At 42.4% G+C, this 15,654-nt stretch overlaps 1 protein-coding gene across 3 annotated transcripts in view; it reads right to left on the reverse strand.

Moving 5' to 3' along the window:
* SCN8A (sodium voltage-gated channel alpha subunit 8) overlaps positions 1–15,654 on the reverse strand; it is a 57,032-nt gene that overhangs the window by 30,457 nt on the left and 10,921 nt on the right. The window contains exons 2-6 of one of the 3 annotated variants that reach the window (XM_042796595.1): positions 15,121–15,450; positions 7,395–7,513; positions 5,791–5,880; positions 5,446–5,574; positions 3,120–3,211 (exon numbers count right to left, since the gene is read on the reverse strand). In XM_042796595.1, the coding sequence (XP_042652529.1) occupies positions 3,120–3,211; positions 5,446–5,574; positions 5,791–5,880; positions 7,395–7,513; positions 15,121–15,396 (706 nt within the window). In that variant the 5' untranslated portion in view covers positions 15,397–15,450. Of the gene's footprint in view, positions 1–3,119; positions 3,212–3,348; positions 3,441–5,445; positions 5,575–5,790; positions 5,881–7,394; positions 7,514–15,120; positions 15,451–15,654 lie in introns of those variants that run through there. The other 2 variants (XM_042796596.1, XM_042796597.1) reach the window with 2 other exon arrangements.

Here is a 15,654-nt window from a genome sequence, read left to right on the forward strand (position 1 = left end):
TGGATGTAAAAATTCAGTATTAGGGCCCTTTAATCAGCGTTTCTGATGTTAAGTAGGGTGATCTCACATTTATAAATGAGTACTGAAGGGAGGAAGGAGTTAAAAAAAAATAAATTACAGATCCGTCTGAATTTGGAGCTAGTCAGATCCAAGTCTTTGGCTGAGGCCATGAGCATTCTGCAATAAACCTTTGACAAGAAACCTTTCTATACCAACAGAGGTTTGATCCATATCAGGAACATAAAGATTCAAAAATACGTAAATAAAAAGGAATTCTTATGGAGGAATAATTTTTTAAAATGTCTTTTACTTCAGTCTTCAAAACTTTTAATCAATGCCAAAGCCCTACTCCAACACAAAGCAGTTGTTTGCTGTTAGTTCTGGCAGACAGATAACCATTACAACACTCATTTGCATGCTCATCTCCATCGCTCAAATATGCACCACATGCAGCCATTTACACCAGCGTTTGTGTTTCTGGGTTGTACGCTGCTCTCTCACAGGCGTGTAAGGAGAACGAGGTTCAGAACCGAGATGATAAACTGGCAGCAAGAGTGTTCCCAGTCCAGTCACAGGACAAATACAACTCGAACAACTTTCAGCTGAAGCAATTGCCTGCCTTTACTGCAGATCAGGATTAGCCCTGGCCCTACTTACTGTAGGCGTGCCATAGGCTGGTGATGCATGGGGGCTGATGGCATTAGTCAATTAAAATATTAGTAACTCCAGTGTCAATTAAAAAATATCTCTAGACCACCACAGAGTTTAATATGGTCTACACCAAGGTGTAAGATGAAATCAATATTGTAATGTTTTAGCTCACAGGTGCCACGGACTACTCCTGTCACACAAATCCATACAGGCCCTCTGCCTGCATGGAATTTTGTCCAGTGGCATGTCATATTTTGGTAATATTTCCTGGTTTTATCCTGTCTAAAAAACACACTGAGGATAATTCCAATTATTGATAGAAGATGTAGTTAGCACTCATCGTAACACTAAGATGAGTTTCTCATTAGCTCAGCAGTGTTAAAATTTCCATTCCATTACATGCACTGAAGCAGAAGGGGAACCCCTTTATATTTTAATATTAAGTGTATTCTAAAAATTACTTCTTCCCTGAGACATGATAGCACTAAAACCCATAAAGAGCACTCTATGCCTAAATTCATATTAAATAACCCAGTAGGCTAATTACACAAATGCTTTATTCTTCATATTAATCACAAAACGGAGAGGGGAACAAGGTTTGTGCTTTACCTATGTGCTGCAGAACCACAGCTGGGGCAATCCTATCCCAGAGCCTGACTGACACAAACAACCATACAGAGTTTTGCCATTTACGGTTCCAGCCACGGATGTGTTCAGTGTGCCCCACACTCAGACAGGATCCCCTCGGCTGTGTGCAGCACATCAGCCCTTTAATAAAAGCCTGCAGCAAATCAGCCCTTTAGTAAAAAGTACGGCTGCGCTGAACTTAGAAGCGCTCAGATCCACCCCCCCTTTGCTTCATGTGAAATAAAAGAAGTCCATTAGTTTTGAGAATGGAGAGAATGCTACAAAACTGAACTGCTCTGCTCCTTTCCTCAGGAAGACAAGGCATGCTGTCACACATTTAGTAACCAGCTCATTAAAGTTGCATCATCTTCACTTTGCTATGATTATGAAAGCAAAACACATACGAAACTTATTTTAACATCGATGCTTTTCTTTGAGCAAGCCAGTTAATACCTGTCGCAGGCTGATAGAATCGCAACTGCACTTCAGATCCGTTTAGTGCACTGCTAACAGCAAATACCAAATATCTTTTGCTCTTTGTATGTGCACTGCCAAACATTAAGGAAGGCTAAATAAGAACATTATTCTAGCATACTCTCATTCGGTGCAAGGAAAGCAGGTGCCACTTAAGAACATCATGCACAACAGCCATGTACATCTGATGGGTTTAGCAGTCTGGAATGGGGACAAAAGTGATGGGCCCCTACAATTCCATAGTCTCTTTTCTGGCAAACGTATATGCAAGTGTAGCCTGAGAAAGCAAAAGAACCATTATCAGTTAATGCATTAAGAAACAAAACACAAAGAAATAGATGATCAAACTCTTCAAGTGATTATTTAGGGGGCCTACCTTGAGACAGGTCAAGCACCTGAGAACTGGAAAACTACAGATGCTTCGATGCCTATGAAAATGGAGTCTTGAGCTTGACCTTAAAATTAGGGACACTTTTGAGAAACCATCTGCACGTGACTTTTCTAAACAAGAATCCAGGATCAGAACCATATTCTCAGTTCACAATGCCTCCATGGTCTCTTACAATAAAGGAAGGGCCATTGCTTACCCTCTGACACCCAGATTTTGTTAAGAGCCTAGGAGTAGCTTTGTAAGCGACGGTCCTGCAAAGTCCAGCTCTGGGGGTGGCACGTGAAATGGGCAGGTCTATGAATTAGGACTTCTGGCTTCCTGATAGCACAGTCAGTACTTTGGGCCACATGCTATTACATTAATAGCTGACAACCAGTTCCACTACAACATAAAAATGCAAAAGCTCGTAATGCAAATGCTCCGTTTAGCTTGGTCTATCTCAAAAGGGCAGCATCAACCCTTTCTGAAGATGGGGAGGCAAGCTTATTGTCATTACCTAGAAGACAACCTGCCCCAGATCCCATCTGACTCCAAGTAACTGAAGTAGCCTGACACTGAAAGGTTTTAATCTTGGTTGGGTTTTGCTCACTTGCTTTACAAGCTCATTTCTAAAACAACTCTAGAAACACTGACGATAATGGGATGACTCACTGAGCAAGAAACCATTCATCCTGAGGTGGAAGGAAGTGCCCGATCCTTTATTCATCTGGAACTAAACTTCAGGCCTGGCTTTCATTTCGGAGCTCAGATAGTCACATGTATACACACGGATAAAGGAGTATGGAACAGCAGACTGTTCATCCCGTAATTTGATGGCCCAGAAGTCTTAATTTCAATCTACTCTGTCTATACAGACTGCAAAGCCCATCAAAAATATCCCAGTGCCATTTCTGAGAAATAAGCAATGCAGGATGGGAGGGGAGATACGGAAAAGAGATACACGCAAGCCCAGCCTTTAATGCTTAACGGTTCTCACCTGGAATAACAGAGATAGTTTTCAAAGCTCGGAGAACTCTGAAAGTTCTCAATGCTGAGACATTCCCAAGGTCCACAAACTCTGTGACATATCTGCAATGAGGGAGGTCACACACAAAAAACACAATGACAATACACACACCAAAATAAAACAACAACTACAGACAAAGCAATACATCACTCACAGGGGCCTGTACCCAACAGCTAACACCAACCGGAGGCCGCCTTACCTGGAATTACAGAAATAGTTTTCAAAGCTCTCAGAACCCTGAAAGTGCGCAGAGCTGAAACATTGCCTAGGTTTACAAACTCTGTTATATACCTGCAGAATTAAACCAGAGTTAATGGCACCATTGGGGTCACCTTCCTTTTCATATAGTTGACTGTTTGTAGGAAACAGCTTGTAATTTAAAATGCTTTAGAATTGGCATTTAAAAGAGAGCGAGAGACAGAAAATTTCAGAGTCAAAACACAGTTTGAGTCTCTCCACACTGCAACCAGCTTGTCCAGGTGCACGGTTACATACTTGCATTCTCACCTATATAGGACTTGAAAATTTAACGCTATATTTACAGAAGAAGGTAATTGTAAAACTGCCAAATATGTGAGACTTAGTGACATCAGTTCAGTGGTTTCAGGTATATTTGCTTCACTTCATGTTTTTAATAAAGCATGATCATCTTTTGCTTTGATTAGCATCCTTCATTTAATCCTTTATGCTTTACTACCTGTTTGTGAGCCACAGGTAAGTATGATTATCCCCATTTTACAAGGGGGATAAACCTGAGATACACAGAGGATGAGAGGCTTAGTGCAAGGTTAACGGAGTTAAATTTTATCACAACTTAGAATAGAGTATTTCCTCCCTGCTGTCTGGGGAGAAACACGGTATGAAAAAGTGAAAAAATGCACAATATTCAAGATTCTTCCCAGTGCTGAAAGGCCACCTAAGTTCATAGAACTTAAACCCTATTAGTGGGATTTAAATAACGCACAGGGTTGCTCTAGCCCTTGACACAAAAAAGGATTGCATTTGAAGTCTACAGGCAACCTCACTGAAAATAAAGAGGTTACAGAGTTAGATCAGCTAGAGATTTAGCACGTTTATTTCAGACCAATGCATTGGGGCTTTCAAAGCTGGCATGCTGTTACTTGTTAATTTATCAAGAAACAAAGGAAATAACCAAATCACAGGTCAAATTTGATCTGTGTGCACAGAACTGGGAGCCTCACCCACACAGGCCCATTTACGCTGTTCACAGCAGATCTCCATCTATTCTAAAGTAAAACTGAAGCGTCAGTGAGCTACTGGTTATTTGCCTTTGTGTACAATGCCCAACTCTTTGCATATAATTTAAATACACAACTAAAAGGCAAGTAGAAAAAGATCAGAAATTCAGGAAAATCAGCAACCTTGGGTGCAGAATCCAGAAAAAAACCCCAGACAAACAAACAAAACAAAAGGCTTTTTATACAATTAAAGCATTTAACTACAATTAAATTCATGTGCTCTGAACCCTTGAAAATTAGGCTCCTGAGCATTCCTACATAATCCCTCAGTTTCCATCAGCCATTGTTGACTACGGGACCCCAAACATGCACACGTGCAATATTCCAAAAACAAATATAAAATGGAGAAAAAAAAAATCTCTTCCACCAGCGACTCAGACTACCAGTGACATACACCTGGTTTTTATCAGCGGCACTAAGCCTAAGCAACGATCAGCGCAGGCCAGTAAGGAAAAAACCAGAAATCTAGCGTGCATCTCCTGGTTCAGCTGTGAATTCAGACATCCCCATGAAGCCTCATTATCAGACCAATGTAAGCTGATCTGGCACAAGAGAAAAGAATGAGGAAGGAAAATAAAGCGTCTCCTTTTCTGCCACTGAACCTTAATTGAAATGGGTTAGTAACTGTTCAACCTTAAGCTGCATCCCAGGAAATTTTAACATGCAAGCCGAAGGAGGGAAGCAGTGGTAGAGACTAGAATTTAAAGACATTTGGCTCCTAGTCCTATGCTTATCAGAACAAGCTGCCACTCCAGCATGTGAACAATCTAAAATGCTAGGTACTATTATAAAGTCTTATATTAATAAAGGCAGTTTTCAGAAAATCGTATTTTTTGCCGCTAACTCCACGGTGTTGCATTTTGGATCTGTGACTCCATATCAGGCTAAAGCTTTCTTTTGAAGAACCAAGAAATCTTTGGGGGATTCATTTAAGTTTTCCTTGATTTATTTTTTCCTTACGCAACCACCCTCTTCCTAAGGTCTCATCCCCTCCCACATGCCACAAATACCTGAGATAATCTGAAAACACAACTTACGCCATCATGATCACACTGAAATCTAGCCAGTTCCATGGATCACGTAGGAAAGTAAAGCCATCTATACAGAAACCTCTTGCAATAATTTTCACAAGTGATTCAAATGTATAAATACCAGTGAATGTATACCTGTTATGAGGAAGAAAGAGAGCTGCACTGAGAAGTTTGTAGAAATGCCATGTAAGTCATGAAAAAAGATGAATTACAAACACTTTTGTCTAAACAAAGTGGATATAAAAGACAACTTGTATTCATGCTAATTTAAATGTGAGCAGGAACAGATTTCTCAATAGAACAAACCCAACATTCTGTGAGATTCTTAAAAACACAAGAAGCATTACTTACTCCACATTCTTCGACCATTCAGGTGGGTTACTAAAAGTCATGAATACACAGTTGGTCAAAATAGTGCACATAATGATCATGCTAAATACTGTAGAACAAAGTCAAGGATCAAAGGGACACTGGTGTGACTCTTTACATCACCTTATGGCTCCCTAAAGATCACTGTATTGCAGTAAAATTCAACACCAATTTCCAGTCTGTTCTCTGTGGACTACAAATAAGAGCCAAGATGCTTCCAGCAGTCATGGGAAGTAAGACCGGGATGACTATATATAAATAGTATTTTTACATCACCAGTCAATGTATTTAAATTTTCTGGTATGTCTTAGCAATTCAAAAATCGCATGCCTAAATGAAAATGTCTCCCAAAATAATTCCAGCTATTCAGTAACATCAAAATATACTGTCTACTAATATATCCAGCAAGAAAGCAGTGTTGCAATCCATGGACACCTAGGATTTAGCTTATCAAACTTTCCAAACATCTCTGCTCCCTCTGCGTGTTCAGGATCTTGTGTGTCACGTTTGCAGATGGAAGGTGCTGGACTAACGGATTTGAGCAGCGCTGTTGCAGGGACAGCACAGTTTCACAATCAGATGTTTGAGTGGATTTTAACTGCTGAATTATTAGCGGAATGGTGAAATCTAGGGTCAGATCCAAAGCTGTTCAACTTCCAAAACTGTTTAAGCAGAATCAAATGGATCTTAGATCAAGGCCCAAGACCCACTGCCAGCATCTCAGTCAACCTGACAGATCTGCATCTCTCAGCTGCATCCCAGCACACCCAGAGGGGAGGAAAGTCTTCAAGAAATAATACATAAGCCAAAGAAAACGTTCCCAGCCTCAGATCCCAAGTCAGCTTCGATAAGATGGAAAAGCTCTTTCTTCATATGAGATGCAGAAGGTAAATATGTAGAAGCCTCTAAAACACCAAATGAACATGTTTGTTTTGGAGTCACTTTCTAAAAATAAATAAATAAACAGGGCAAAGCAGCTCATTCAATATGCTACTATTATTTTTTTTTCCCCTCTCCTAATAGCACATGCAGATGATGTTTCTGAAGCTATCAGAGCTGCCTGAAGCCCTGCAGTGGAACATTTTGGAATAGCCTTGTCATTAGAAGGAAGTTTGAGAGATGCCAAAAGAGCAAGAAATTAGTCAGCGTCTAATCACATATAAGGTATCCTTGGCTCCTTCTCCAGATGCTAATTATATTTAACCATTTTAGCAGCTAGTTAAAGCTCAATGTGCAAATTTGAGTTAATGCTCAAAGCTCAATTCTCTTCATGTGCAGCATAACCTTACATCATATCTGTTCCAAAACTTATCAATGTCTGTGCACTGATGGAAGACTGGACCCAGATAGGTACAATTTATCAGGGAAAATAAATAGAATGTTCGCTTGATTGAATGTGTCTAAAGGACCATGCTTTTTCATTCAAAAAAAAGCAAGTTTTTGTGTATGCACTGAGGTCAATCCAACTTCACCCAGTGCAGAACTGTAATTCATATACACTATTTGAATTGAGCAATAAGACAATAGGTAAGAGATTTTTCAATGAATATACAAAGGCAAAAATAACTCAGTAATAAAAAGGATATGAATGTATCAAAATTTTAATAGCTATTCTTCTAAACAGATTAAAAGGACTTAAAATGTACAAGGCAGGTGTGGCACTAAATCGGAAGAGTGTTTTCCCTCTGTTTAGTACTACAAAGGTCTGCAGAGAAACAAAGAAAGAAAGAAAAAGAGAGAGAGAGAGAGAGAGTTAATGCATGAAAATCAATGCATGAATTGCACAAAAGACGACGAACAACTTCCATGGTAAAAAACAGCATTTTCTGCTTTTTTAAAGAATAAACTCCTTTATGAAGTTCTATTAGGGTAAAACATACCTACCAGTACATCATGAATAATTCTACTCCAAACCATCCATTTTACCAGGCACCTCAGACAGAGCAGAAGCAAAATCTCCCATCCAAGAGCGCACATTTTCATCACGCCAGAATAGAAGCACTATTATCCCCAGCTAATAGATAAGAACTGAGGCCCAAAGCAACTGAGGACCACAAATTCAGGAGCAGAATTGGCAGCTGAACCCAGACTTCACGCCATTGCCCAGCGCACAAGACCATCTTTACGGCACAGTGTTTGCGTAGCCTGTGCCACCTTCCCAACCCTCACTAACAGCTATCATGACCAATTGCTTTTTTTACAAGACAGCACCTCACCTGCAAAGAAAGATTGACAGGTAAGCAGAAAGAAAATGTCACAGCAGAGTCCCCCAGCCCAGCAGACACAAGTCAGATACCCATCGCCCCCACTCATCGGCAATTCTGAGCACATTCCATGTTGGTGCACCAACTCCAGGCAGAGTCATGTGCTCTCATTGCCTTTAATTAGCAAGACGTTGAGGTTTGCTACTTTATACAGAACCTGTGGAATGAATCATGTAAACGTGAGGCAGAATCGATCTCATCTCTCCATCACCAGCCTTAAAATACAGACCCGCTATTTCATCTCCTCGCTAGCGAACATGCATATCAAAAAACACCAGGAGAATCACACGCAGCCATCTGGAGAGGCAAAATTAGAACTGTGGTTGCTTAATACCAGCACACTCAATGCACCTACCACTTGACTTGAAGGAAAAAAAAAAAAAAAAAAAAAAAAAAAAAGCAATTTGTGTGCACTGAAAAGCCAAAGCCCTTTCCCCGGCACCGTTTTCCCGTTTTCCATTCCCTCCGGGATGGCGCAGCCCCGGCGAGGCGGGGTGAACCCCCGAGCGCCGCAGGGGGACGGAGCGAAGCCGGACTCGCCGCAGGCTCGTTCCCCGGCACCAGCCCCCCGTTTGGCACAGCCCCGAGCCTCCCGGAGTCCAACACGAGGGAATCCACAAGGGCTTTCTGCCAACGCAGTCACTGTGCTTCCCCAGGAGACTCACTCTTATGAAATTTGTCATTTCCCTCCTAGTAAGTGAAACAACGTATTTTAGCTCATTTGGCTAAATTAGACCATTGAGCAGTAAATTATTTGAAAAGGAAATCAAAATCAGATTGTGGTTCAGCACGGAGTGAGAAAGATTAGTTATCATAACCACTAATGCACCTCCCAACGAAAGCATTTTAAAGACAACCCTGGACAGCTCTTAAATTGAAGCATCAAGAATTAATGAACGGGTTACCTTGGCATGTAACAATATTCTAAAAGGCCCCAAGTTTTTCAAACTTGCTGATTACGGAGTGGTCAAGGGACACCTGATTTTAAGAACCAGCCGTCTCTCCTTCCCTGACACCACACACTTTCCAAGCCTCACAGACCATTCATTTTTAAATCTTCTTTCACTGTCCTCTGCAGAGGCTTCGGAGCAGGATGCCCATCACACTGGGATGCTTCAGTTGTATCCCCAGCACAACACTGAGCTCTCAACTCTACCACAACTTTTAAGCAATGAAATCTCCGATGTGACTGTACTGAACATTCTGTGGGCACAAGGCGAGCTGGACAAAGACAGAAATTCCCCCCAAACCACGCAGCGGTTCGGTGGCTCAGTTTTTCACTATGCCTCCATTTGTACATGGGAAAAAGCACTGCGCAGGAGCCCGGGGGTTTGCTCAGATGCAGCTCAGCAAGCCAGAAGTAAAACCGATCTTCCCGTGGAGACGCAGGCGTGTGCATGCTGCTTCACAGATGCAAACCAGCCCGGGGGCTTCAGACCTGTACTAGCAGGGCAAGCCAGCCTCAGGCGGGGAAGGAGGATGCAAACTGCTTTCTGTGGAGGGTCAGACACTGTTTGCCTTGGCACGCTGGGGTGATTACATGGGAACATGCATTTTCAATAGCTGTTTCACAGAGGATCAACCCAGAAATTTGGCATTCCCTGTCGTCATACAAGCTGTTTCATCCAGTGGTCAGGGCAATCACCTACCAAACACGAACTCCACATTCTGCTCGTCAGCTCAGTCCTTCATCCGCTATATGACCTGACATAGCAGGTCCTTGTTTTCTCTTCCATGCTCTGCCCAGCTTTCTCTTTTTAGACCATAATGCTCGTTGAAATCATTGCTGTCTGAAAAGCCCATCATAACTGGGCCTCTCAGTACAACCGTAACACAAACAAGGTGCCGTACATTCCAGTCTGCTCATCGGTTCTGATGGTTCCAAGAGCTGTTGCTCCAGTTCCCTGTGTACCTTATAAAATCCTGGGTAAATCTCTGCTTGGCCTTGTTGATAGAAAGAAGAGCACAAAAGCCAAAAAGGGTTTGGCAATTTAAAACCTTATCTTGGTTTTTCTTTATGCTGCTGACATATTAAAACTCAATTTCAAAATGGCTGCACGCTCTTAAAATGTTTGCTGGTTCAGGTCCAAGAACATCCTTAAGCCCTTTTAAGATCTGCTGAGGCAAAGCTCAAAACTCAGAGAAAGGTGATACCTGGAGAAAGGCATTTTGCAGTCTTCTTCTAAGACGTGAAGTCTGGCTCAGTTTGTTGTTAGAGAGTTGTGAAAAAGGCTCTGTCCACTTCAATTTTCTCCAAGTTGGCTAGGAATCTACATTTCACAGAAACCTTAGAAACAGTTCTCATATAAAAAGAAGTAAGATTACAAAAGATAATTCTTCTCTAAATCAATTCAGAATATAGTGCATTAAAGAAGCTATGATGGAGAGCATGACAGAATTGATCAAGTGATGGCAAAAAGCATTCCAGTGGTCTGAAGATTTAAAATACCCTTGCTTCATGCAGGTTTTACATTAAGCATTTCTGTAATGGCTGAAAAGTGAGGAGGAGTGGGCAGAAGATTTAAGAAGAAAACAGCTTTATGAACAGCCTAAGAACATATGGAACCATATTCCTGCAGCGGTAACATGATGCCTGCCTTACTCTCAATGTAAGAGAGCGACGACTTTCTGATGACACCCTGAGCAAGTTACTTTAACATAGCTATTTTCAAAATTAATTTACAGGGAACTCTGGCACCCTGTAGGCTGAAGAAGTATATACAGAATTAAACGTCAACTTAAAATATTTTTCAAGTCTGTTTTGGCTCATAGAGGTGTACTTCCTAATACAGAAATCACATTATTGAATATTTACTTTTCCGTCCCCCCCAAAGGGGAGAAATTTATTCTTTCTTAGTAACTTATTCTTCATCACTGAAAAGATTAGGGGGGGAAAAAAGTATCTGCCACACTTTGCTCTGGCTTTAGTCTCTTGTTTCAAGCTCAACATAGGAAAAAAAAACCATGACATTTTTTGAAATGTATCAAATAAAATATTGCTGAAAGATATATTTAAAAAAATATTGTTCAACGTGCGATATTGAGAAACTGATCCGGATTTAAGTTTTAACGACATCACAATCTGCCTACGTCAGGAAATCCACTCTGCCTCAGAAGTGGAAATGATTCTCCTTCCTCCCGCCCCTCACCAGTGGGTTGCAGCTATCGAGGCGGCCGCAGCGGAGATCCCCTCGCTCCCGGCCCGTGCCACTCCCCGAGCACAGCCTGAAAGCTCCGCGTGCTACCGCAACGCTCGGGACTGGATGGGAGCAGCACCGTTAGCTGTCGTCTCATGAAAAGCCGTACAACCGCAACAGCTCCGTTACACTTTGCCTTCCACCCAACACCCAGAAAGGTCTGACAGGGATTACACTCTCCTTTCCTCATTCATTCTACCACGGCAGCAGGGAGGAGAGCTAGGAAGGGCACGCTTACTTTTCCTGCTCTTTTTAAGCCTACTGGAGAGATGGGGTGGAAGAGAAAATAACATTAAACATGCAAGACCTGGAAAAGGCTTTTGGAAATAAGGAGAAACGGCTGATTTTTGAGATGGCCTCAAGTCTTCCCTATGCTCCAGCGTCTTCACTGAAATGCAAACCCCATTAACGGAATCGTGACCTTGTTGGGCCATTACCTCACCCTGCAGCGGGCGTAAGCGAAGGCTCCTTGAAGCGCATGCTAGAGCCAGCCATGCCTCCCCGCTAGCTGGTCTCTCACATCCCTCTGCTTTTCCCAGGTCCACGCAGTCAAGGTGACATTCTGGACTGGAGGGCCCATTTCCAAACCGTGCATGTGACCTGATGAAGTTGCAAGTCATTCTGTTGGCACACACGCACTAGGAAGATCCTCAGGTGCTCATCTGCAAACTTTAGGTGACCTCAGACAATCCCACTCTAGCCTCAGATGTTCACAGATGTATAGACAGTCTTCTACAACTGCAGGGTTGATTTTTCCAATTGAAATCAGTCCACCTAAGCTTATACGTGGTCTCAATTCCCAGAACATTCAGGGACCTTCTACTGCCTTGTAAATGGAGCCATTGCAGGAGCATTAGCACCTTCACCATGTTCAGCAGCAAGTATGAGTTTCGTACTGGATGAAATGGAAAATGACCAAAACGTGGCAAAACTGACATCCAATGGGAAAGAACAGGTCAATGAGTTGTTCAGTAGGAGTGATAGCCTAGGTCATAAATGGAAGAGAAGGAAAGAGAGGGCTACAAGATGGAAAAACACTAAAAAACCAAGAAACACTAACAAGATTGTGGAAATAAAGAGGATGGTGGTCCTCACCTCTTGCTTAAGAAAACACTGAAGGAGACTAGACCAGGAGGCAATCGGCTGCTTTGCTTTCATTGCTAGGCATGCTCACATAGGTAGCTTTCCTGAATTTTGTTTGCACATGTAAACAAGGAAGCTCATGTACCTGCCTTTTGTTTTTTTTAATTGAAATGTTTCGGGTTTCCACAACAAATATCATGGGCAAGTATTGCTTTTACCACGTGCTTCAGGCCAGGAATTGGACAGCGATTACTATTTTCAAAACAAAGAATCATGACAAAATTCTCTCTGGTACTTACCTAAAGACACAAAGGATCTACAATAGCTCCCAAATCTGCTACCTGTGAGCAAAGGAACTTTCCTGATTCTCTTAAGAGTCATTATTGCAAGATGAAACTGAGCAAAGAGAAGTAGCTTGGACAAAACCATCACTCGCAGGGCTGCGCTCTGAACCCGGGAGTTTTGACTCCCTGTACCATGGTTCTGTTTCTAGGTCACACCGTTTCTCCTTTAAATATCAGTTAACAGCCCACTGGAAAGTTCAGCTTCTCTGTTAAAATGCAGTTTCAGTTTCCTTAGATAAACCAAGATCACTGTGTCCTACTGCAAGGAAAAGCAACCAGCTGATTTGTTCCTATGCATGCTGCATGTCTAGCTTTAAAAGAAAAGACCTATGATGCAAAGCCTTCTGGCAAATGCTGGAGAGGGAAGAAAAAAAAAAAAAATCTTGGAAAACTTCCCGTGATTCAAGCAGATTCGCAATTCCTGATGATTCAGAGAAGGGCCTTTTTTAATGGCCTTAAAAAAAATTCTTTGTGGGAAGTCACTGACTATTTGAAGCAGCAAAGAAGCAGCACACACCTAAGCTATTGCCATACCAAAGCGGATGCAAAAGAAACAGAGCCAGTAAAATGTTAATCCAGGGTTTGTGGGAAGAGCAAGGCCCTTTTCACAGAACAGCAAGTATGAGGTTGGCAGGGCCGTGCGAGTGTGTCTCCCATCTCCAGAACCTTCCCCCCTGCCTGCAGCTGCTCCAGCTCCGCGGAGAGCTCGCATCTTCGCGTGGCAGGCACACCGAGCGGCTGCGCGCAGAAACGTACGGCGCTCTTCTGGAGACACGGCAGATGCCTTCAAAGTTGGCAATGTGGCTTATTTTTCTCTAAAAAATGAAAGGTTTATTAATAGTGTTGTGTTGGGAGGCAAATATGGAGACTGATAAAGCATGAGGGCTAACGGGGTTCCCCTCTGCCTCCTACTTCTGGTGGAACACTGAGACAACCAAGAAGCCTTTGCCCGATGCTCCAGGACACGGCAGTGCCCACTGCCCTTTCAGCACGCCTCTTCTGGTTTAGCCAGAAAGAACATGGCCCACTTCTCCCCCACACACTCTCCGTTCAACTACATGAACACAAAGAGGGCACAAAACACCCCTGCTTGGATTTGCGGTGACATTTCATAACACCTACTTTGGTTGGGTGCAAGTGGCCACACACAACCAAGTAGATCCCGGGAACTGCTCTTCAGCTACATCTCTTTTTCACAGTCTGCCCACACCAAAACCAGGCAACACCAGATTTGTTGAATAAAGAGAAAATATTTCTGAGGGATACGTAAGCTACCTTTTGACCAGCAACAGCAGCTATCAGTACATTCCTTTAAGTACAGCATCCACCTGAACACCAGTCTGCCTGCTAGTCAAAACATACACAAACCACTGTATTTTAAACCCCTGTTGAGTTGGTCCCTGTACTCCACACCAAATAAGCATTAAATTCACCATTGTAGATGTAGAAAAGAATGATCAGTTATACCCAGCGTTAGCAGGAAGTTCAGTTATTTCATGTGAATAATGCCTTGCCAGTCACAAAATCACTTCTGAGTGTGGCAAGAGATGTCTGCACCAATACAAAGTCATCAAACATTTTGTTACCCATGACAACTTACTGATTTTACACGACAGCCGTTCTACCCAAGTTTTGAATGGTCACATCACAACTGTTGTCACATACACAGTCAAACCTCCAGCTTCTCAAGTGGCACAGCTAAGCCTGAGTTACAGAGGGTAATTATCTCAACTTATTCAAATTAAATTTTTATCAAAGAAAGCAATGAAATTAAACAGTAGAAAAGAACCTCAGTTTTAAGTCATCTAGTTCTAAGAAAATCAGTGATCACGCTCTTCCTTATTTCACCAGTAGAAGATCCCTCCCCTCCATTTCCAGAAGTGCTTGCTTATTCACCACCTCCCTCACGACAACACTTCATTGCTTAATACATCTCAGCACCCAAAAATGCCTCCTGCCATATCACCTTAATTCCACAGACAAATATTTTAAAAATAAAAATTATGAAGATGAAAGCAAGTTAATTAGTTTATCTCACTTCTTTTCTGTCGTGACTGTATATCCCACTGCTTCATAACGATCAAATTCAGACGGAATTCCATGCAAGTAATGAAACACACACCTAAAACTATTACCATTACCCCTCAATTAATTCTTCTTATTGCCCTCATGGTTAAAATTGGCACATTAGCACAACTTTATCTATTTTTAGTTTCCAGACCTTGTTCTCTTAACTCCATCCAAGCAGGTGCTTAAAGGTTGATCGTACAATCTCTGTTAAACCTCAAAGAAAAATATATAACAAACCAAACAAACAAGCCCCATCCAAGGACTCCATTCTTTGTCTTCTACTTAAACCATACCCAAACCTGCAATTTCCTAAGATAAAAGGTGCTTTTAGTGACTTCCTTCTTGCAGACTCACTTTCTGGGTCATATAATAAGGGTCAAAGTCCTCCAGTGGTACAGCAACCAGGCCTTTTGGGATGTCCCCGTAGATGAAAGGCAAATTCTTCCCCGCCTCAAGGTCACTGTTTGGTTTTGGTTTGCTGTCTTCATCGTCATCCCGATGGCTGCTGTCTTGCTTTGGACGCTGCTTCTTTTTTAATTCTGCAATGTGTTTCTCAATGTTAGCCAGAGACTCCGGTGTGAAGGGTTTAAAACTATCAGGGCCTGGTGGTGCGAGCAGCCGTGCTGCCATCTTTTCATCCTGCAGCAGCTTCTTTAGTGATGTTGCACCCCGGACAGGTCAGCTCTGCAGGGGAGCAAACAGCACAGCAGAACAAAGTCAGTCACTGCACAGACAGACAGACAGACAAGCACACAGCACTGAAGATCCAAAGGCAACTCTGGTCTTCAAGTCCTCACAGCGTGAGGGAGGCAGACCTGCTGCTTTTCGGTCCCAATGCAAGCTAGAGGCAGATGGGCATCGAGTGCGGGACCCTGGGGGAACCTGCCC

The sequence above is a fragment of the Tyto alba genome, unplaced genomic scaffold, assembly GCF_018691265.1.
Source record: "Tyto alba isolate M040663 unplaced genomic scaffold, T.alba_DEE_v4.0 Super-Scaffold_23, whole genome shotgun sequence".
NCBI lineage: Eukaryota > Metazoa > Chordata > Aves > Strigiformes > Tytonidae > Tyto > Tyto alba.